General features: G+C 44.8%; 1 protein-coding gene across 1 annotated transcript in view; it reads left to right on the top strand.

Moving 5' to 3' along the window:
• The first annotated feature begins 4,910 nt into the window (after nucleotides 1-4,910).
• The window catches only part of FTCD (formimidoyltransferase cyclodeaminase), a 261,402-nt gene continuing 242,136 nt past the window's right edge, over nucleotides 4,911-24,176 (top strand). The window contains exon 1 of the mRNA XM_086956237.1: nucleotides 4,911-5,100. Within this exon, the coding sequence (XP_086812363.1) occupies nucleotides 5,047-5,100 (54 nt within the window). The 5' untranslated portion in view covers nucleotides 4,911-5,046. The remainder of the gene's footprint in view (nucleotides 5,101-24,176) is intronic.

Below are 24,176 nucleotides of genomic sequence, written 5' to 3'. Positions count from 1 at the left end.
CTTACCTGCGAGATAGTGACTGCTGATTTAACTTCCACAAACTAATAACGCCTGTTGTACAGTCTGCAAAGTAAAGGTAAAATGCCAACACACCGTTATGTAACCCTACATTCTGATAACTCTTTTATAGGGCTGCTTAAAAAGGTTAGTAAACTTTAAGAACCAAAAGACAGACCTAGTGGCCGTACATTCCCAACAATCAAATTGTTCTTGACTAACATGGTTCAGTTTTGGCTCCAGTGAGGTTTGTTCAATGACCAATTAAATCCAGCTCCAATCCTGATTTAGTCTGTTTTTTCCCCACAAGCCCTTCTACGGATTTCATGTCTTTTTTATTTCAGTTTCCACCTGCCACCTACATACTCTGTGAACAGGGCCATTAGAATTATGCGATTGTGTGACTGCAGCGGTTTTTTTTAAACTCTTTTTTATTAACAAACATCGACTATAAACATGCATAGCATTGATATTTCTTTCTGGTCACGCACATTCAAATTAGACAATAAAAGTAATGCACATTATACACATTTGGAACATATCAGGGAGAAGGCAAGTCATTGTGGGCAAGATATTGTGGTGGGGCACAAATGTTCCCTCTGTAGGAGTTCCAGGGCCCCCATATCCGGACCACTTCTTAGGGCAGCCTCGAGTTACATACACAGATTTGTAACGGAACATGCACCAATCCATGCTCGTCCTCCATGCATCCAAAGTTGGAGGGGCAGCTGCTCCCTAGGTCTGGGCTATGTTCCTCTTCGTCACTATAAACCCAAGTGTGGCCCACTGTGTTTGGTGTGTGTTTAGGTCGGTTGGCTCCCATATATTCAATAAGCACCCGCGCGCCTCCAAGAGTAGAGGCACTCCCAGGACCGTCCCCATAACTCCATGTATCTCCCTCCAGTATGACTGGATGAGAGGGCATTCCCAAATAATATGCAAGAATGTGCCCAGCTGTCCACATCGCCTTCGACAGTCCCAGTAGCTGCCCTTCCCATTTGAACTAGTCTAGGCCCTGTCATGTATATCCTATGGAGGATTTTATGTTGGACCAGTCATAGTCTTGCTGGTATAGCTACCACCCTGGGAGATGACAAAGCCTCCTGCCAGTCTTCGTCGTTCAAAGTCGAAACCGTCCACCTCCCATTTGTGTCGTAGCTGTACGAGAGGGTCGTCCATGTTATGAATTAATTTATTGTAAATCAGGGAAATATTTTTTTCTGGAAGGTGCCCGTCCAAGATTCTACTTTCCAGTAGAGAGGACTCGGGGGAGAGGAGCCCGTGGGGAAGACCGAGCGCAAGGCATGTCATATTTGCATGAAGCGGAAGTGTTCCATGTCAGCCAGTTCATGGTGATCCTGGAGAGACGAGGACGTTTTTATATCACCCTTCTCCCAAACGTCCTGGATGCGAGAGATACCAATCAAGTCCCACTTGTCGAATCCCTTTGTTTGCCACAGGTTTCCCAGCTTCGTGGAATCCCATAAGGGGAATGCCCTCGTCAGTTTACCTTCCCATCCCAGAGCAGTGTGCCAAACTGTTATTGAGTGCCCTGTAGGGCCAGACTATGGAGGTTGAGCCGGCCTGGAGTACAACGTCCTATTGTAGTTCCTCCAGTTCATCTTAAACCCGAAATATCTCCCAAACACCGACAGGATGTCTAGTAAAACAGTTAAAGATTTCTTGGGTCTGTGAGATAGAGCAAAATGTCGTCGGCGTAGAGTGATATCCGGTCTTCCCAGTCTGGTGATCAGCGGAATCCACGGATCATCAGATCCTGCCGGATCCAGGCCGCTAGTGGCTCCAGTGCCAAGGCAAATAAAAGAGGGGAAAGCGTGCAGCCCTGAAGAGTGCCCCGACTCAAAGTGAAGGTGTCCGACTGTTTGTTGTTAACTACGACTTTTGCCATTGGCGCCGCATATAGGGGGCGGACCCATCGGACGAAATCAGTGCCAAACCCCAATTTCTGGAGCACCGCAAAGAGATCAGGAGGCTATTCGACCATGTCGAACGCCATAGTTGCATCAAGGGAGACACAAACCGCTGGTTCGCGTATGGTGTCCATTCTACCAAGGACCCCATGAACACGGCGAAGGTTCAATGCTGTATTCCGGCGCGGAATAAAGCCAGACTGGGGTGAATGAGATTAGGAATGATTTTAACTAGGTGGTTGGCCAGGACATTCGCAAGGATTTTGGGTTCGGCATTTAGAAGAGAGACAGGCCGATATGAGGTACAGGCTGTTTTGGGTTTGCCATCTTTGTGGATGACAGCAATGTTAGCTATGCGCTGATCCAGCGGTAATTCACCCGACTCCCTACTCTCCTCAAACATTGCTTTAAGGTGGACTGCCATTTGATCTGGGTAGAGTTTATACAGTTCTATAGGGATACCATTAGGGCCAGATGCCTTACCCGATTGGAACGATCGAATTGCCTGTCCATTAGCTGCTTGTCGGCCGAGGAGAGGGTGGGCAAGACAGAGTCTCTCAACAGTTCAGCGTACTCGTCTTCAGCATAGGACGCCCCCGTTGTATACACTGCCTCGAAATGGGTGGCGAATTGATGAGCTATGTCCTGGGGGTCCACAATGTCAGTGTTAGTAGCATTGTGAAGGACCAGGACCAGCCTACTTGCCCTTTCCAGTTTGTCTAGCCATGCTAACAATTTTCCAGCCGTGTCACCCAGATCATAAATTCTCCGAAGTTTCCCTCTCTCTAGAGTCCGAGCTGCCTCTGTGACTAGTGCCTTTTATTCGTCTTGTTTAAGTCGCAGGAGGTGGAGTGTCTCAGGAGTATCCCACCCCACAGGCTCCCCCTCAAGTCTGTGAATGTCGTCTTCGAGGTCGGAAACCACTTTACGTTGGTGAGCTAAGGCTTCCCCCCTAATCGTCGTTTTAAAGGCCTCCCAGAACGTACGAACAAAGGTCACGGTGCCCACGTTTTCTTTAAAATAGTTATCCGTTGTAGCTAGAAGACCTTTACGTATTTTGGGGTTAAGGAGATACCAAGGGTTGATGGGAGCGAGTCTGCCCACACGATTATGATCCCGAAGTAGGTGTACCCACAACGGTGAGTGATCGGAAATGCCCCTAGCCAAGTGCCGGACCTCGTGAACGTGTGAGATGTGGGAGCTGGGGCGGCAGAAGCTGGACTGCAGCGTTTTTTGCATAATTATTAATTTGCCACATAATTCATCATCTCCAACATAATCTGCAGCTTTTAATTTTTAAAAAGCTTTTGGCCCAAACATTATAAAAGTTGCTAAAAATAAAGCAATGTGTGTTGCCATGCAGTGGAAGTCTCTTTACAAAGGTTGACTGATCTCCTTTTTTTGCTTATTGCTAAATTATGGTGTTAAACTGGTACTAATTAAGTGCAATCAATTCCCAGAAAATGTTAACAAGTGTAAAAATGCCGAAATAATGAAGCAATAAATTCACAAAATGTGCCACATTATCCCACATGATTTGCCTTTTCTCGATGCACAATTTACTCAACCCTGCCACATAATGTGACCCTCCCCTGCTGCATGAATCCAGTGGCCTCCCTATGGGTGAACTTTATAGCAGAGGTGGGCGAGACAATGAAAGCTCGAGGCAGGCTGACGCATGAAGCCTGGCTCTGGTACAGCTCGAGGTCCTGTTTGAATCTCAAGCCCATAACGAGCCGAGCTTTTATGTGGCTTCTGCCTGCCTCCCTCCCTCTACCCGTTATCTGGCATTTGGATCAGAGGTGCTGACTGCAGAACTGTTGAAACAGGTTGGTGTCTTGGCATCCGCTCAACATCCTGTGATTTCTGGCAAATTACTTAATCTCCCTGTGCCTGTAAACAACGCATGTGTCCTGGTATAATGTAACTGGTGCTCATGTAAGGCGCTCCAATACTTTCGGGCCGAGGTTGCGCTAAACTTTTAAAAGTGAATTAGGAGGTAAAAACAAGCCTTAACATAAGGAAAGACAAATAGATTCCCATTTACCGGCTGAATTGTACAAAGGGAAACCAGAAAACCTGGAGTAATCGCGGCTCCCCTTCTTAAACTGTGTGATCTGAGGCAAATATTTCATTTCATCAAAACTGTTTTTTCTTCAATATTACATATGAAGGTATTTTCAAACATACGAGTTCAGACTACTAGTTGGACAAAACGATCATTTTAATAAGTACTTCTCAGTGCAGTGCTATAATGTGCCCTGTTGTAGTAAAATCGTCCATTTGTTAAAGAAATTAACTTTTTTAATTTAGAATAGGCTTTAATATATTTGCGTGGTTTGTTGTATGTATTACATAGCAAGTATTGTCAGGGCTCGGCTCGTGCACGGGCTCTAAGATCTGACTCGGATCTGCCTCTCCCTTTCAATTTGTTGGTTGAACACAAGTACCTTACAGCTCGTTCCTCCATGGGCTTCGGTGTAGTGTGTGAGATTGACTTGCATTCTATGTTTTACACCAAGGTGCACAGTGGGTAAAGTTCAAGACAATGCAGACATGACTCCAGGCCGCCTCCTTCTGACACACAGGTAGGGTGACCAGATGTCACGGGGAAGGCACTTTTCCATTCCAGGACTTTGCTTTTACATATCATCATCGAATGTGTGAATCGAACTGGCTCAATTAAAATGAACCAAGACTTCTACTCCCAGAATGCACTGATGGGTAACCACAGTCCAAGAATTGAAACTTGGTGTCGAGGTGACATGTAACCATCTGGTCCCTCTACACATAGGTTCACTGTCTGCAGATGCGGTTCATTCCATAACCCGGGGCCCTTGAGTGCGGTCCAGTCTGGCTCCAGTCCACTTGCCTCAGTGGCCCGTGTCAGAGTCCAGATCCAATTAGCTCCAGTCCGGGTCCTCCTGAGTCCCAGGTGCTCGGTGTTGACTCGCTGGAGTCGGGTTAATGAGAAGCCCTGGATGGGTGAAAGTGATAAAGGACTCGTCTGCGGTGGTGCGGGCGTGAAGGCGGCTCAGAGGCAGAAGCGAGGCGGCTCTGGGGCAGGAGCGAGGCACCTCTGGGGCAGGAGCGAGGCACGGCAGGACAAGCGGCCATAATGACGCAGCTCGTGGAGTGCGTCCCCAACTTCTCTGAGGGGAGTAACAAAGAGGTGCGTCAGAAGGAGGGGAGCGCGCTCTGGTTTACTGCTGCCTGACTGAAGCTTATTTTTAAATGTGAATTCAGCTTGGGGCGCTATGGTTCTGAGAGATTCCTCTACGTGAGTGTATGTTGTGCAATGATTCCAACTGGTCGCGTGAAAAATTATAGCTAGTGCCAATTCGATGCTACTGTGTTTCATTTTGAGGTTTATGCATTCTGGGAAATGTTGTTATAGCTAGCATTGAGAACGATAGTGGTACTTTTAACGTCTCCTACGCTAGTCGGGGACCCCTCCAGTGCTTAATTTGACCCTGTGTTTTCTGGTACTCTGCCCGGCATTTAATTGTGAACACCGGCACTTAATTGTGAACACCGGCACTATGACACTCTGCCACGTGGTGGCACTGCCTGTAAATTAGAGATGAGCAGATCAACAGATGTTTATTAAATATGCATTAAAAACGATTAATTCCTGACACCCAAGGCATTATTATACCTTTTGGGGGCCTGGAATAGTCTGAAGGATCACACTTGTAGGAGTGTTATGGTTGGTAGTTTTGTAGGTATTGTCGTTGGCAGTGGCACTGGCAAGGCAATGGATGGTTAAAGCTGCAGTGAACTATTGGCGAGGACCCTGGCACTTATTTTAATACAAATTAAGCACTGGCCCCTCCACCATTCTGGATCTATGAGGGAAGCCTAGTTAAGTCCTGAAAATACATTGAGAAAGCGAGTAAAAATTGCCTAAGGCTTTTCGGGCGTCTAATGTTTAAAACCTGACGCCGCCTATACAATATGGCCTTGTCTAAGAGGTGAAAGTAGCATATCTTTACTAATGTTGGATTTAGTGGCTTTTAAAGGGCGTTTTCCTTCTCGGTCTTAAGTTGTACATGGGTGCTGGGGCATGCCCAGCTGTTAATTTGTGCATGGGTAATGGATTTGACAGCAGCTTGTGGATTCTGTTCTTGGCTCTCTCCTGAAATGTTTTTGAGCATCCAGAGCAAATGTTTCATTTTAATAAATATTATAGGTGCACTTCAAAAGCTGAATGTTTACACTTTTACACAGGTCTGGGAGTTTTTTGCAAAGCTCAATGACAAATGGAGCCTTTTATTTAAAAAAAAAAAAAGTGTGTGGAGACAGACCACCCTCCACCCAAAAAAGGATTTTGGTGTAAAACTGGTGATTGGTGCATTTTAATGTATACTGAGCCAGTTGCATTGCTTAAAAGACAGCGACAACGAAAAATAAAGAAAATAACTTACCTTGCGCTTGCTGAAATTGCTCATCCCGCGTGAAGTGCCTACGCCCACCCCACCCCGCCCACCAGTTACGCCACTGTGTCAAAGTCCCAACAACATGTAGGCACATATAGACTAGGAGAGGGTAATTATTACACATTGTGGGGAAATTCAGGTTAGTGGCCTCCACTCAGCTATAGCACCCAGATACGATGACAAACCTGTTATTAAGAGAAGCAAAATCTATTGACATTCCTGAGATCTGTGGAGAGGGTAGTGGTTTTCCAAGTATCGGAATCACTTCTATTGTCCCCCTCACCAGTGGAGTGTTGCGGAGTGGAGCAGAGTGGATTGCAGTGGTGCAGGGCATAGGGGTGAAGGGTGGACTAGCCTATATTGCGGTGGTGAAGAGTGGATTGGCATATAGTGCACTGGTAAACAGTAGAGTGCAGTGGCATAGTGCGCTGTCGCACAGTAGATGGCGTTAAGTGTGTTAGCGTACAGCACAGTAGATTGGCGTAGAGTACAGTGGTACAAAGTAGAATAGAGTGGCATAGTCAGTGATGTAGAGTGCAGTGGTGTAGAGTGGCGTACAGTGCATTGCATAGAGTATTCCTGAGTAGAGTGCAGTGGCATGGAGTGGCTCGGCGCATGGTATAATACAGTGGCATATAGTGCAGTTTTGTATTGTGGCTGAGCAGAGAGTGATGCAGTGGAGAGTGGAGTGGGGTAGAGTGTTGCAAAGTACAGTGTAATGGTATAGAGTGCAGTGGTGCACAGTAGATTGGTGTAGAGTGCAGTGGTTTTTAATAAAGTGGAGTAGTGTGCAGCAGTTTGGATTAGAGTAGAATAGAGTGGCATATGTAGAATAGTGGTGCAGCTTTGATTGTATTGGCATAGACTGCAGTGGTGTAGATTAGAATGTTTTAGTGGATTGGCATAGAGTGCAGTAGAGTGATACAGACTGGCGTAGTGTAGTCGCGTAGTGCATTGGAGAAGAGTGCAGTGGCGTAGAGTTGAGTGGCGGAGAGTGGTGTAAAGTGGAGTGGTGTAGAGTGCATTGGCATACAGTGCAGTGGCATAGATTGGTGCAGAGTAGAATAGAGTGGCATAGAGCGCATTGCTTTGGAGTAAAGTGGTGCAAAGTGTTTTGGCATAGCGCGCAGTGATTAGAATAGATAGGCATAGAGTGCAGAGGTGTAGAGTGGAGTGGTGCACCGTTAATTGCAGAGGTGTTGAGTGCATTGGCATAGAGTAGGTTGTTTCAGAGTAGAGTGAAGTAGCATATGATAGTGGTCCAGGGTAGAGTGCAGTGTAGAGTGGTTTAGAGTGCATTGGTGTGGAGCAGAGTAGAGTGCATTGGCATATAGTGCAGTGTTGTGGAGTGGCCCAGCCTGAAGTGGCGTAGTCTGCAGTGGGGTAGAGTGGCATAGAGTGCCTTGCTGTAGAGTAGAGTAGGATGTGCATGTTCTGGTCGCGCACTGCAATTACAGAGAACGCATTTTCAATTGAAATGACCATTACATTTGCACAGACATACAGTTTTACTGATTAAACTATACAGCACACAAACGATAATGTGTGGAAATGTATAGAAAAAATACATTGTACTGCCTTCCTCAAGCACACCCAGAGTAGTCCCTGATGAGATTGTCACATAAATCCTCTCACTATGAAGTCAGGAAAAGTAAACACTAAGCTCTCTGGAAGACAGCCTCACGTTTGACCTCTGTCTCTCAATGCAGAGCAAATGTGACAAGATAAGAACACGAGTTAAAAGCCAGTTTACAGAAATGTGCACTATTGGAACAAAACAAGGGGCCCTTGTAAACTGGGTATGTTCCATGGAAGGGATGAGCTCAAGCTGTGCAGCCTAAAACAAATAAAGGCGGCAAATAGAAAGCAAGCAAATGTGAGATCCGAGCCACAAAGCCAGTGGTAAGCAATGAGCGGAATACATTCCCAAGGAAGCTCTTAATGTCCCCAGGATTTGTTTAGCAAATCAGACCGTGCAGCTGTCGGAAGGCTCTGACCTAAAAATGGACAGTCTTAATCTCATGTGACGAGTGTTGCTTAACCTCTGTTTAGTTGGTGAGTTAATGCGCCATTCATGAGTGGTTATAGATCCTGGTAATGGGTGTGCATGTGGGTGAGTGGGTGGGGTCTGCCTTGGTGAGTCTGCACCAGAGTAGAAGCACTTATTGAAGTGGGCCTTGTTAAGTGTATTAAAATGCCTTTATGAAGGAATTTACACTCTGTTCTGAAAGAGAGGGTGTACTGTGGTTGCTGAGGAAGAAGACTTTCATACTCAGGTTTTTGGGTTCGTGAGGCTGGCGCTTTTTTCACTTATTGCAGAGCATTGCATTCACTAGCCAAATGCACAACAAGTGTGAAGTAGTATCTCAGGTGTGTGTATTGCTGATTGTGGGGCTCAGTATGAGGGTGCATTTCTATGAAAATGGCCCTTATTACTAATTGTGCACAAGGGCTACAGGATGGGCTGCTAAGTGATGGTGCATTCCGGTCTAGCTGTAAGAAATTTGTACAAACACCGGTTTTACCCAGGAGTCACTGAGGAGTAATATTTCCGGCTGATGAGCTAGCTCAGTACATAGTGAAAATATTGGCAACACACCCGACCCGCAAACACAGCAGTACCGTAATTAAGAAAACACAAGACACATTGGTTGTTGGAGAAAACATTGCTGCTGGTTTATTTTGCATAAGAAATATGCCAACATGGTGGGTCAACTTACGGACGATCGAAGGGCTGCCTGCCCACCTGATGAGCCAAATTACACCGTGTCCTAACCAATCGGTGCTAATCATTTTATGGGATTACCCCTTACATCCTGTGGACCACCAGTCCACCCATTTACTCATGCCCCTTTAGGCGGCAGAGCGTATCCAGGCAAGCCCCCGATTGCTCACCTTTACAACAGCCCAAAGGACCAACCAAGTGGAGGAGTGTGGCTCGATGGTTGGAGCGGCAGACCCTGATGCAGAGTTCTGGCCAGGAACCAGGGTTCAATTCCCGTCTCGGCGGTGTCTTGGGCTCAATTTCCTCGGACCTGTTAATTCTCGCCTCAGTGCCTATCCTAATCACGGGCCCCAAGCTGCAACTCTGGGCAATAGCTTGCTTAGCCTCCACACCGGCCCCAACAGCGCTAAGGATGCCTAGCTTCACCCTGGGGGTGCTCAGGAGTGGACACTTCACAGGGAAAGCCAGGAGGGGTTCCACAGCAGTATGAGGATCAGCGCCAGGAAGCCTAATAGGCGACACCCCAAGGTGACCGTCTGGTGACAGTGCGCTCTATAAGTACCATGACATTTACATTTACATTTACCAACTGGGCGCCGTCATTCCTCCAGGGTCCTGCCGTAAGGACTTCCTGGGGCTATTTGCCATTTACACCCTTCTGGCCATGAAGAGGGTACCCCTCTGTACCATTAAACCTGGGTGTGAAAAAGGATCGCTAGCTGGGCGGTGGAGGTAGACATACCTGCCCCCGCCCACTGTCGTGCCGAAACTGACAGAGTAGCAGCGCTTGGACATCCAGGAGGTCTAAACACTAGCCCTGTTGTGTCTGTGCCATCATGTGGCACTAGGGTGGCCGCCCACCTGTGGGGTCACCGTGTGTGGGCCACGGGCAGCCTCATTGGTGAAGATCGCTTCGAACTTCTACCAAGTTTGGTATTTCAAACTAATGTCGACAGAAAAAACAGAAAATACCAGCTGTTCGTGTAATAAATACATTTCTAGACACCCTGATGTCATGTAGCTTTGCGGAAACAAAAACATAGATTTCTATTACTTGCATGCAGGACTTTAAGTGGTCCGGGTCTCACCGGTGCTGAGCACCGGCTGTTTTTGAAAAAGGCCTCGAAACGGGTCTATCAGGCTCTGTTTTGAGCCCTGGCACAGGCGGTCCTTTTTATTTCCTGACTGCAGTGACGGCAGGCACGTCGATGTGCACGTGCTCACACTGTTCACTTCTCACAAGTCATGACGTCATGCCAGGTGAGTGCATGGGAAGGGAAATCCTTTAAAGAGTCATTTTCTCTGTGGATTTCCCCTCTCTTTTTGAAACTCGGGAGCAGGAACATTGTCGTGGTGTCACCTGGGTTTAAAGTGGAAGCTTTTTCAATACTATATACAAGCCATAGGTGCTGCTTATTTATCTCGTGCAACTAACATCCATTGACCAAGTCAATAGTCCTGACTTGTAGTAGTTATGATGTTACTTGTTGTATCCTATATCTGGATGCAAATGCAATGACTGAAACTGCAAAATACAAGTCGGGCGTCACACTATGCTAAGCACCAGAGGCGCAACTAGAGCCAAATTTTGGTGTGTGGGGCGGGGGTGATAATTCTTCCAGCATAGGCAGAGTGGAGATGAAAGGGTGAAAAAACAAGGCCTCGTTAACACGAAAATGGTCTCTTAAAGACCTGTGAAGTACTCGGGTGCAGCTGTGATAAGCTCAAAAACTGTCTGTATGTGTGCCCGGGAAGCTGTCTCAGCCCAGGCTGACACACAGGATGAAGGGGGCGGGGGGACTTTGAGCCCTATGGGCGTTGCGCACCTGTTAAGCACAGACTCTTAGCATGTGTGTTTTTTAGCCATACCCTTAATTATATTGGCCATGCCGCTTTGCGAGACCCCCCCCCCCCCCCCCCCCCCTGTTTTTTCATCCCACTTAAAGCCCTGCTTGCATGTGTTTGTGGTAGGTAATTGTACATTTTAAAGTCTTGCCTGAAAGCAGAGCCGTGGCCTTACCTTAGGGGATCCATAGAAAGAGCTTTCAAAAGAGGCATTGAGAGGGAGGCGGCTGCTATGCCCACGCATTGATCTTTTCTCTACCAGCTTTTGATTGGCATGAAGTATCATTCACTCCAAGAGTGTTTGTATTGCTCTTTCCACTTTGTGGGAAAGCTTAAGAGCAATCTGGTAGTCCTGAAAGTAGAGTTGGTGGCAACCCAATGATCAAGACTTATCTGTTTATTAAGAAATCTTACGAAAAAGCAATATCCATTTCGGATTTATTGTCAAAAACGTTTGCTAAAGGCAGAAGGCCTTGTGTGGTTTTTGCTTTTGGTGATCTCCTATCATAGACCCTGTTGGTAGAAGATTTGACTGAGCTAATCAATGTAAAAATTCTATATTGTTTTGCCAAGTGCAATTGTGTACATATTTGTGTTTTTATGACTATGCCTGGTGGTTAGCTTGTGGGAAAACTAATGCTCAATACAGGTGTCCTAATTTGGTTATGGTGATAAAGGCTATATGCCTGACTGGTCCATTGGGAAAATATGTAACGTGCTATAGGTCGAATGTTGATCACGAAAAGTTACGGAAAGATAGTAGTGCCAACATCTTTATTGTGAAAAGCATATGCTAAAGCCAATAGGCTATTAAGGTGTAGATGAATATTACACTGTGTTAAAGGCCGTAGATAGGTATTTTGTGATATGGTAGTTTGCAGATTACAATAGTAGTCCAATGTTTTGGTATTGGTTACCCCCGTGACAAACCATGCTGCTAGAAGCTTTGCAATGCTAGAATCTGTGTTTGGCCCTATTAGTAGTAACATTGACTGTATACCTGATGGCTGCCTTGAGGGAAAGGTTATGCTCCTACCGGTGGCAGACGTTGATTCTACTGATTGAATCATTGAGTTGCTTCTGTTGATTGAATCATTGGGCAAAGTTATGTCAGATGGCATAGATTTGACATGTTAAATATAGCAAGTTATGCCAAAGGGACTCGTGCTGACTTGTGTATTGAGAAGTGTACGTTAAAGCCAATAGGTATTTAAAGGTGGGCTGTGACACTATGTGTAGTACCATTCCCAGATTACTGGCTGCTGCTGTGCTTAATTTGTTTACTTATTTTTTTTTGCAAACATGTGCCCACCTTCTTTAGACGCCAGCATGTTTTCTACTTTCTTTTAATGTATTTTGCATATACTTGTTGAATTTGTGCTTATCTTTCATTGTGGTTCAGTGAGTAGGTGAACGCAAGAATGAGTCTGGGTGTGGCTGAACGGGTGCATTAGAGCAGGATTAATAACCGTGCATGTATCATGAGATATTAGGGCCTTAAGTCACCAATCAGTGAAGAGGTTCTTTGAGTTAAAGCCAGATCTGCTACATTGCTAGTGCTAGTTTAGGTTTGGCATTGCAACTACCTTTTAGTTTTTAATACAAATATACACCAACTATGCACACATTTAGTCTGCCCTGTTCATCCATTGGTCCACTGTAGTGCCATTCACATTTTGTTTACGGCCATCATAGCATACATTGTAGGACACAGGGTCAGCCCACTTCACCCATTGGCTCACCTGACGGTGAGTGATTGCATTCTGCTGTTGCACAATGTGAACACAAGCATAATAAGTAATCCCTTCCTTGTACTGGAGCTACTGGTGCAATGTCTGCTTTTACATCAAAAAATATATTCGGACTTTTAGACAAGGTTTGTGTTCCTTGGACCTGCAACTGGACCACTCTTGAGTCAATTGTCGTCATAAAAACAACATTCACAAACGAAGTAAGCTAAATGATCAGCAGCCAGTGCCAGTTCTATTGTCCTTGCCAATGCTTATTTTTTATATTGTTTGTAAATGAAGGAAAATGTATGTTTAATGTTGCTTAACTAGATAAATAATGTATACACGAAGCGAAATGTGTGTTGCGTACGGTTAAAAAATAGTTTCATCTGTCTGCTAGAACGTGTAATGGAACAAGAATTCAAAGAGGGGCTTTCAGTGTTGATGTGATCAGCTGTTCATTTTGTATTGTGCTTTTGCATCCACGAGGAGGCTAAAGTAGTAGTCCTTCTTTCCATGATGGCACTATGGAGTTTCTCTGACACACATACTATCCTATCTCTCTCCATTACCTCAAGGCACATCCACAGCTTACACAAAAGGACTGACCACAGCTGCCAGCTATGTGGGACCAACAGCGGTGATTAGAGTTCTATCGATAGAAGGGACCCATGGAGAGACATATGTCCCACCATGGCAAGAGCCTGAGCACTGGCCCTTGATGTAACATCAACAGCAGCGACAACCTCTGAACTTCCTGGTCTCTGGTCTGATGTTTTGGCTGCAAGTGTCCCTATGAGAACTCATGACTGGGGTGGGACAAACTCAATGACATGCCGCACACACCAGAGTGCATCACTAGAAGCCACATTTGCAGTAAGTAACTGAGCATCACTTGAATGCTTAGCAAAGTCAACATTAGTGACTACAGCAAACATCACAATAGGGACAATAGCATAGAAAACAGTTGTCAACACAGCAGGCCCAGCAGCAGCAACAACAGTTCCATCACAGTTGAGACCAAAACAGCACCCGCTGCAACAAAAACAGGGAATTACAGTAGGGACGACAACAGCCTCACAAATGGCTTGCAAGCTAGGGACAACAGCAGTAACGACAAATGTAACAAATGAGAAAAGCGAAAAAGTGAGTTGTCTGAATTCGTTTTGATTTATTCAAAGTTTAATCCATTAATCTGTGCATAGATAATTATGCAATCGATCATAATAAAAATACATCTTAAATTACGAAAACCATAATAGGTATACAGTGCCCTCAGAACATGGCCACACCGCCCATATATAACGTGCCACTCCATAGTGCTCTAGAATAATAATTGAATCGTTGGACTATAATAACCGCTGACCATAAAATGAAGGGCTACGTTTCTTGAAAACGAATAATTGCACTTTTCCTGCGAACTGTGTAATATGGACAGAAGAATACGTGCATCTGGCCCTTCTTAGAATATGCATCACACAAGTGGGGGGTGGGGTATCACATTTTCATTTGAACTTGCCTTGAACCATTTGTTGTAACCCATCTAGACAAAGTTGAATATACAATGATTTCAAGTGCCGTTTGGCATTGTTGAGATGCTTCACTGTAATCCTGTAAATATGCATGCAGTACGGATTGCAGCAGTACATTACTATCTTCGAGGTGTCGGTAAATGAAGCTTCTAGCAGGCAGAAGCGAACAAAGATTCAGTCAAGTAGGCAAGAATGAATTTACTCAGGTGTCTAACTCTTTGAACAGGAGCAAAGTGAGACATCTAGTCTCGCGAGAGTGAAGGGCATCCAAATCTATCTAGGCAGCCATGCATTATTACAGCCTACAATTCTCAACAAACTGCGACACTCCCCATGGGTCTCTGGCAGAGGGGATCAGTCCGGATTGAGCATTTCATGATATCAGAGGGCCAACCCTGTCAAGCAATGGTAGCTTACAGCTGCACGGCCTTCAAGAGCTATCTTGTAGCAGGAGTCATCTTGTCCCAGGCGCAGGTGTGATATTCACTCTCAGTGGAACATATACTGATAACATTTCTCACAGAAACCAAACCACCTGCATCATTTAATTTGTTCAACTACTGTAGCATGGCTCCAGAAACGAGAGAAAGAGACCGAGAACACAGCAGCCAAAAGTACCATTTTATATCCGCATAAGTCATTTAAACTGAGGCCTACGTGAACCATGGCTAAATTAGGGTTACCATTGCGACTTATAATCGATGCTATCATGAAAATCACACTATGGGTTTATGTGAAGCTAATTAGTATATATTTTAAGCAAAACGAAAAATAGTGATGGAGCATCCCCACTGTGAAACATGCTTGTTCTATGCCTCCAATGTCTGTGCCATGTTTTTCATTACTCAAGCTTGCAGTGCCATGCCATGGCTCTGCATAAAATAGACTGTGCTCTAATGTGTATTTCTGTGTTCAGACATTGGCACTTTAAAGCCAGAACTATTGGTTTTTACTTAGGCTTGAGTTGTGTTTTAGGCTATAAACTATTGAAGAGGCTCCCTGTGCTAAAGTGACATGCATATTTGAATTTAAAAAACACGAATGTCGTAACACTTGGAGTGAAAAGTAAATAATGTGGGTGGGCAGAAAGCCATTTGCGCACGTGTGCCTTGTGGAAAAATAAACATTCAGAGAAATGGCCATCTCATACACTTTCACCTCTCTTGTCCTTTTCACAACTTACCACTGCCCCAAGTCCCACGAGGGTGTATGGAGTCCCTTATATAGTTTAGAAAGGGGACTCCTTTCTCCTTAGCCAGAGGCTGGGGGTGGTGCTGCTCACCGAACTGTAAATGTGAAGGACTTTGTGCTTTGCAGTTAGTTAAAGAACACCTGTAGGAAACCCGCATTAACAGCAAGTTTAATGTTTAAAAACATACACCCAGCACCTATTGTTCAGTCACTAAAAGCAGTTAAAATGTATTTTACAAGTTCCACATGTCTGTTTAAAAATATTGTCACTTTCAGCCATTTCTAAGCTCAGCCACACCTGTGCATATGATTTTTAAAAAGTAAAACCTAAATGTTCTTTCAGTATTTCTTTGAGGTTGTTATTTTTTGTTAAATAGGCCCTTGACCTTTTTAAGTAAGGATTATTATAAGGATATCCCTTCCAGTGTCCTAATCTATGTTCACTGTAGGGTGTGCGCATGCGCGCCCCGCACCCGACTGTTTGCAGGCGCAGAGGGCCTCTGAAAGAGTGCTCATGAAGGGAAAGACTTCCCAGGTTTTTTAAACCATTAATGCTGAAGGAAGCTTTCTAATGGTGCGCGCGGACCTGGGAAAAGAACACCTGCTCTTCCATAGCTTTTCTGATGGGGGCCTCTGAAAAGGGAAAGTATGACTTCATGGGGAGACAGCTGTTTCATGCCGTCTGCTGTCCTGTTTGTGTGAAGTGCATTCTTCTGTGGACGCACTTAAACCTTTATAAATCCTTCCAAACAGGATTCCTTTTTAATAAGCATGTGGCTTCTGCAGCCCTATGGCCAGAGCTGCTGCTAACGTTAGAGCTGGGGAACCAGGTTCGAATCTCGACAGCGCGCAACATCCTGTGATTCTGGGTAGATCACTTAATCTGCCCAGGATACAAAAACAATGTAACTGATGCTCATGTAAAAAGTTCCAATGCCTTGCCCTAAATAGAAACCGCAGAAAAATGCATAACATTGTAAAATCAAAGCATTAGAATAAGAGTTGAGACAAATAGATGCATTTTTAGTGGCTGGTTTGTACAAAGTTAAACCTGCTAAAATCATAGCTTCCCTGCTTAACTTTTGCAATCTTGGACAAATATTTTATTTTACCAAAACTCCTTTTTCTTCATTGGTGCACATGAAATACCTTTCAAATATTTGACTTCCGACTACCAGTTGTACAAAAACCTATTGTGTGTGATTTAATAGACTATTATGTTGCTCTTTAATAGTCTGTGCTACCTACAGGGTTTACATCACAACTGCCTTGTCTATTAGTTCACTAGTGGTTCGTGTTTAAAAACAATGGGCCTCATTTACAATATTTTGACGCACGGCAGCGCAGCAAGCCTTCCTGATGCACTGCCGTGCATACAGAAAAAAATGGCAGGAGTGCGTCATATTTACAAGACCCGGCGCATTCCTGAACTTTTACCCTGTGCTGGCGCACAATGGGCTGTCATGCTCCAATGCAGAAACCCTTGTGCAATGGAGCGAGGGTGTCTGCGTTGTAGGCGTGATTATTTTGGTGCAGGAAGGAACGTCTTCCGGCACGCAAACGATCATGAGGAGTTTTACTCTTTGTATGTGTGCTGCAGAGTGCAGCACACATGGAAAAAGGAAACAACGAGGAGAAATAAAGGTATCTCTCCATGTTGCGCCTCCCTTACGCCTCACCTGGGAAGGCATTGGAATCTGATGCATTTCCAGGTTTATGAAAACCTTGTAAATCTGTGAATGCGTCAGGATCCATGGATATTGTCAGGGAACACTCACAGCAACACCCCTTTCACGCAGAGTAATGCATGAAAGGGGGCCTTATTTACAAAGCCTTAAAAAGCTATGCAGGGCTAAAGGGTGAGTGATCTCACCTCTGACAAATACCACTAATCCTGGTAGCGCACTCTCTTGGTTAGCGAGTTGTCTCATGTCTTTGATGCACACAACTTTGAATGCAGTGCACAGAGCCATTCACTGCAGCACACAGGGAAATAAAATTAGAAGGAACATTGGTCCTAATTTGTGAATTGCTTATGATAATTAGCCCCCACTATTGACCCTTCGGACTTGCGCCTTGAATTAGAATATTTACTGCACATTCTCTGGATTTTCCTTTAACCCCTTGCATGCTGCCGCGATTCTGCACCTGTGCGGCACATTCCGACCGCGGGTGCGGTCATGACGGCCGGGAGCCGTCATCAGCACACGAGCACTGTGTGCCATGACTGCTCCCGGACGTCATCAGCATGCAAGGGGTTAAAAAGAACCAATAGCCCTTCAAACAAAATGACTTGTGCATTTGACATCAAGTGATATGCTACATTAAGAACAATTAGGCATGGTAACAGAGAGAGATTAATGCTTATTGAGCACTAGGATAAGAGCCAGTTCAAGTTCAACCCCTAACCCTGGCTCTGCCTGTGTCCTCTTTCTTTCGAGCCCAAAACGAGCCGAGCTTTAATTTGGCTTCTGCTGCCTGCCACCCATTCTCTACCATCATTCGCCAACTATTAAAAACCAAGTATAAAGCTTTGGGGTAAATATTCATATAAAGAGAGAAGTAGCCATCTGGTGGTTGATGTGCTTAATGAGAAACCATAATACCAGAGACCAATTCTGGCTTCCTGCTGTGCCTAAATCGTGTGATCATGGGTAAATATTTCATTTTACAGAGTCTACAGTCTCTTCGTTGTCACATATGGTACCTTTCAATACATGAGTTCAGGGTGTGCGCTATACCAACATTATCTGATGTATTAAGATGAAATGCTTCCGCATGTTAAAGAAAAACCTTTTGAAGTTTAAAGATACTATGCTATTTACCCATGCTTGCCAAGTGATTTAGATGCCAACTTTTTTCAGAGCTTGGCTTGTGCACAGACCCTTAGAGCCCAGCCAGACCGTTGGCTCGGCTCTGCTATCCCTTTTAAAGTGTTGATTCTCCCACCTCTATGTTCAGGTGTGCAAAGTCAGTGTATCTATAGTACATCCATATTTAGGCTCTTCAGTATGGTGCTTAGGCTTTCAGAGTCAAGGTCCTTTCCAGTTGGAATTTGAGGTTGCTTCAGGAACCTGTGGGGGTGGCGATGGCTCCGAACAGATGAGGGCATACACAAGAGGACCAGGGAGTCCAGATCAGAACATTGAGAGGGGGTGGGGGGGGAGAGGTCTGGATTGATGGAGACTTGCAGGGACATAGATTAGTTAGTGAGATCCGGTGGGTACGAGTATGACATTTTAAAGTAAACAAGCATTTGCAACACCAACATGTTTTGCCTATGTGAGAGCTATTTGCCAATGTATTTTACCCATGATGTAGAGTGGTGCAGCTGCTGTGTAGAATGGCTAAAAGTTAGGAAAAAAAGTGATGTGATGTGTGCAGTGCTTACCGCGTTATAGTGCTTTTTTTTCCCTATGGTGTCTGAGAGTGCACAGCATACACAACGAGGGAATGGGCAACACAGGCAAAGGAAGGTGGGAGTGAAGAGGCAACATGGACAATGAAGCAGAAGAAAGAAAAAACACCTGGCTGTAGAACAGTGCAAGCAGCAGAAGGACACTAATCCAAAATATATTAATCAATACTTGGTTCATGCTCCACACAAGACGAGGAAGAGAAACTGGCATGTGCTCGCCAATTAGGAGGCAGCAAATAAGAGTGACCATTAAGCCAATGAATGGTAAGCAATGGGGGGTGTCCAAGCCCTTTGTAGTAAACAATCTCTTGCAAGTGACAGCGTATGCGCACTGTCTTAGGCAATACCTAAAAAGCAGTGGGCCACAGGGCGAACGTTTGAGGTGACCAAGGTTCAGGTTAGACCACTCCCATGAGGCACCGGGTGAGGGCAGATTTGCATTAGGTGGGCCTATGGAGCTGAATTAAAGCTTAACTTACAGGTACTTAGTTGCAAAAGTAATGGATTACTTATCAGTCGACCTCAAGGCCCTCACACCTGATTTTGAGTTGGGCCGATCACAAGTTTTACCCTGGTGGAGTAAAATTTACTCTGTGTAAAACTTCCTTCGACGGTCAACGCAGCAGGTGCCAAGGGAAGTAAGCCAACAGACTGGTGACAGAAAGATTACTTTTTTTTTTTTTTTAATACTTTGCCCATTAAACCCAGGTATATCTTGGCAGTGATGGTCAGTAAAAAAGCATAAGGCCCCCACACCATTGAAAAAAACTGTAGTGGTGGTCATTCAGTATTATTTATTTTTTTAATTAAAAAACAAATTGACTCTTTGGGAGTTTGTTTTTGAAAAATAAAATACTTTGGAAAAGTTTGGCAGCCAGCTGTCATGTTTGACAGTGCCTTCCATTAACAGTTTCCTACATTGATATTAACTTCCATGAGTTTAGTTTCGCCAATGCATACAGGTGTCTGCTGGACAACTCTAAATTTGGCATGTGGAGTAAAGGCAGGAAAGTTCTTTGCAACCCTGTCTGCCTTTATTCTGTCTGCTAAATCCTAAATCAGGCCATCTGTCTACAGTGGCACAGTGAGCGAAAACCAAACCATGGTTTCCAATGCTACGCCAAGGGAATGCCAGTGGTTAGACTATGTGCAAGCATTCGTTCCATCAACGTTTGGGTTTTTGATTCAGTAGTATGCCTGGAAATCTGAGACAGTTGCATCTTTTCAAGCCTACTAATGACAATGTTTGTGAATTCTAAAAAACAGTACATTTGTATCAATTCAAGGAGTACTTATGTGGGTGCAGATTTGCTACTTTTTTGGCAAACTGATCACTACCCGGCATGTTTACAAAGAAGTGGTGGAACACATTGCGTCTCCTGAAGAGAGCAGAATGGCACCATATCTTCAAAGAAAGATATAGTGCAGTCTGCTCTCTCATCAGGCTGGCACACTTTGGTCTGCTTTGCACTAAATCGGGCACCTTCACACCATAGTGAATGGGTGTTTGTGTTACGAATTCCTGCACACAAACTATGCTTGGAGGCTTTTTCATCTTTGTATGTCTGCTGCAGAATGGAGAACATCTACAAAGAGAAAATAATGATGAGAAATTAAGATATTTCTCCTTGTTACACCAGCCTCAGGCAGGTGCACAATTTTGGTGCAAACCTAGGTCTACAACACTGTAAAAATGAGTCTGCTTCAAAGCCATGGGTGGTTGCAAAGGAATGCCCATGCGCCACCCATGGAATGCCTACCTGACGCAAATTAATGGGAGACAGCACAATGTGGTGTTTACTTTTTGTTAGAAAACCAAGGAAATCGAAATTTGCGTGGCTTGGTAAATACCAAAAAGGCTTTTGTCGAGCTGTGTCAAAAAGTGACGCAACACGGATGCAAATCTGAGGCTATGCAAGTATGGGTTTATCATGGGTGGATACATGGGAACGTCCATTCACCACCCATAGAATGCATGCCTGATGCAAAGCAGCGCAGTGCACTGCATTGAGTTACTTTTGTTTACAATGCCTTTCAAATCAACATTTGCGTGCCTTTGTAAATACCAAAAAAGATTGCATCTGGGCTCTGTCAAAATAGTGATGGACTTCCCAGGCAGGATGGGGCCGGAGTAACTTGCACAGAGTGCAAGTCCCTGACCCACCTACTGCTCAGGCTTGGCAAGGTCCAGAGGTGATACCTGTCATATGTGAGGCATGCCAAACCCTTGGAACATCCTGAGACGCTGGGGGACCCTGGGAGTTCAATATACAGCGCTAGATGCAGCAGCCATGAGAGGGAAACTGTTGAAGGGGCGGAGCCACAAACAAGGGAAAGACCTTGGCTGCTGAGGAAAACACCAGGGCTGCGCTCCTGAAACTCTAGCAATGGTGAGAATTAGAGGCTTGGTGTGTGCTCTCCTCGTCCTAGGATGAAGATGGCCACCGATAAGCAGCTGTAGAGACTTCCCCCTAACACACCTTTGCTTGGTGAAACACTGCTTTGAGCTTCCGCATTGCCTGGCACATGCTGACTCCCTCAGGGCACATTGACACGCCGCATGGGTCTGCTTGTAATTACCACACAGCTGTTGTGAAACACACAGGGTTGCAGAGGAGGGACTGCGAAGGAAACCAGCATTAAACATGCAGTAGGTCTCAATTGTTTGAGTTGGAGCTATTGGCGTTGTAAATGACAATGTCTTTTATCCATGTGTTATGGATTGTATGTATATGGTGTGTAGTGGAATTATGTGGGTTGGATTTGGTTGGTTAGTTGTGGAATTGTGTTGCGTGGAATAGTGTGATGTGGAGTTTGTGTCCTGGAATTCCGTGGCATGGTGAGCAATGGATTTATGTGCTATAGAGCGTACTGGCATTACGTGGAGTGGGAGTGTGTTATGGAAGGTAATTATTTGGAATGTATTTTGTGTTGTGGAGTGGAGTGGTATGTAGTAGAGTTAAATTGTGTTGTGCTGCTCAATTTTGTGGCATGCTATGGAATTTTGTGTTGTGGATTGGATGTATGTGGTGTGCTGTGTGAAGTTGAATTATGTGGTGGGGTTTGGAAATGTTTGGAGCTGTGAACAACCACCTGGGTAACAAAGAAACTACCCAGTGTATACCTAAAATATACGTCTGCTGCTTTGAGTTGCTTTTAGCAAGTGCACCATGGTCCGAGCATATCTTTGGACTTAAGCATATCACTTACACATGCACAAAGATCCAAGGATTGTGTGCCTGTAGTACTTGACCACTCATTTATTTTAATCGTTGTATTATTTTTGCCAAAGTTCCTTGCATTTGCATGATTGCATAAATAATATTCATTCACATGATGGCAAGCTTATTATAGCTAGGCCTATACTTTTTACCAATGCTTTATGGGGATTTCAACTGGCTTTGTAAAAGTCTAAATCTGACCATGGACAAAATTGTCTGTTAACCACCATAAGAATATTTTTTTATGTTTCCCTGCTTCAAGTGGTAGTTTGTAAACACTTTGGTTAATGAAATCCTTTCACTTTATGTCAACTAAATATGAAACATTTGGGTGGGGGGGGGGGGGTTGCTTCTTTGCAGACTTCACGCACAACTCTTTCAAGCAAGGTCCCAGCTTCCATAATAAACAAGCCGCTGGGACATGATGCACTCAGCAATCCATGTGATCAGCTAGCAACAATACACGCACTAGGAATAGATGCATTTACGCACTCCCAAGAATGCCCTCTGTAGAAATGTATACACTAAAGCTAGAAGTCGTAACCAGTGCACCACTTTATTTATTTATAGATTACATATATGCATCAGTTGCACATCGGAGCAGCTAAAAACCTAAGTGCTGAAAACAAACAAATTAAAAACATAAGCTCTAAACTATTTCATTATTTATAGGCTCTGTGAAAGACATTTAGGTTATGTCCTGAGCTGCAGATTAATCTCCCTGTGCCTATAAAAAATATGGATGTGTCATTGTGTAATGTAACTGGTACTCCTGGAAAGAGCTGCAATACCTTCGGGTTGAGTTTGCACTATATGAAAAGTGCAACAAAAAAAAACGAACAGCGTGCAGAGCGAGCTACACAGCTCCTAATGTGTGACATGAGAGCAGCACCTTTGAGGCGAACGAAGGGTGACTCCAATATGGATCCTGAGAGCAAGAGATGTGGCGCAGCAGTCAGAGCTGCCTCCTTGGGAGCTGGGCTCCTGTGTTTGAATCTCTGCATTGGTTAAACATCCTTTGAATGATTGTGGGCGAATCGCTTATTATTCCCCCCCCCCCCTGCTGTCCTAAAAAACACTTTTCTTTTTAAGCATCAATATGGGTGGGGTGGTGGGGGTTAACAAGCACTATTGTGGGAGGGATGGGCGTGGAGGGCACAGGAATAAAGTGGGCATGCAAATGGGAAGTAAAAAACGCTTGAGCAGAGGCAGGCATGCAAAAAAAGCTCAATTCCCCTTAAAAGGAAGCCCAAACCAATATCCTACCAAAAAAGCCCAACAGACGGTGGATATCAAAGTGCAAAAAGCCTTAAAAAAATACAATCGCTGAGCGGGAGCAGCAATAGCACAAATGTGGCATTAAGAGGAGGTGGGAGGAAGAATGCTATATTTAAATGTAAGCAGCTAGGGCACTGAAGCTAAACGCAAACCGTAACGGAGCAGGAAACCTAGGAAAAAATTATCTCCCAAAGTACATAAAGAACCATAGTCGAATGAAACAGTCCTAAGTCCCTGCTCCTGAGAGAAACAGAAGAGAGAAAGGCGGGACACAGAGGCAGGACTGACCACTAGCAAGCAAGTCTTTTTAAAGGGCACTGACATAGACAAATGAAAAGCAATGGCAAGAAGGGGGATGGACTTGAAGCCCACAGACTGATTACAGCAGGTCTTGAATAGACAGCGCAGTCTAGCACGACCTAAAAACAAATGTGGTAGATAAGGCGAGCACCTGGGTTGCACTTTAGAAAATTGAGGAGCATTGAACTTCAGAGGCCTGGCGCGCACATGCCTGATTTAGAGTGGAATGTGCGGAGAATAAAACACACAAGCAGTAAAGAGATGCAACTGGTGTGACTGTAGACACATTTCAGCCTCCCAAGCAGTAGGAGAATAGGGATTATGGTGGGACAAAGTAACATATTGGAAACATAAGACTCTGAGAGAACTCGAACGTTGCAATCAATGCCGTAAGGCCCAGACATGAACCACACTGGATAAATGGCCGACCAATGGCCCGCAGGGATGGCGCTGCCACAATAACTAGGGTAGAAGTGAAATCATGACTGAATGCTCTCTGGTGTTATAACGCTGCTGGGGATTCTTGCAGATATCCAGGCATGAAACCACTTCCCATAGACACTACCACT

This window comes from Lissotriton vulgaris, chromosome 2_1 (assembly GCF_964263255.1).
Source record: "Lissotriton vulgaris chromosome 2_1, aLisVul1.2, whole genome shotgun sequence".
NCBI lineage: Eukaryota > Metazoa > Chordata > Amphibia > Caudata > Salamandridae > Lissotriton > Lissotriton vulgaris.
The sequence above is the reverse complement of the archived record's forward strand: the minus strand, read 5'-3'. Positions and strand labels throughout refer to the sequence as shown.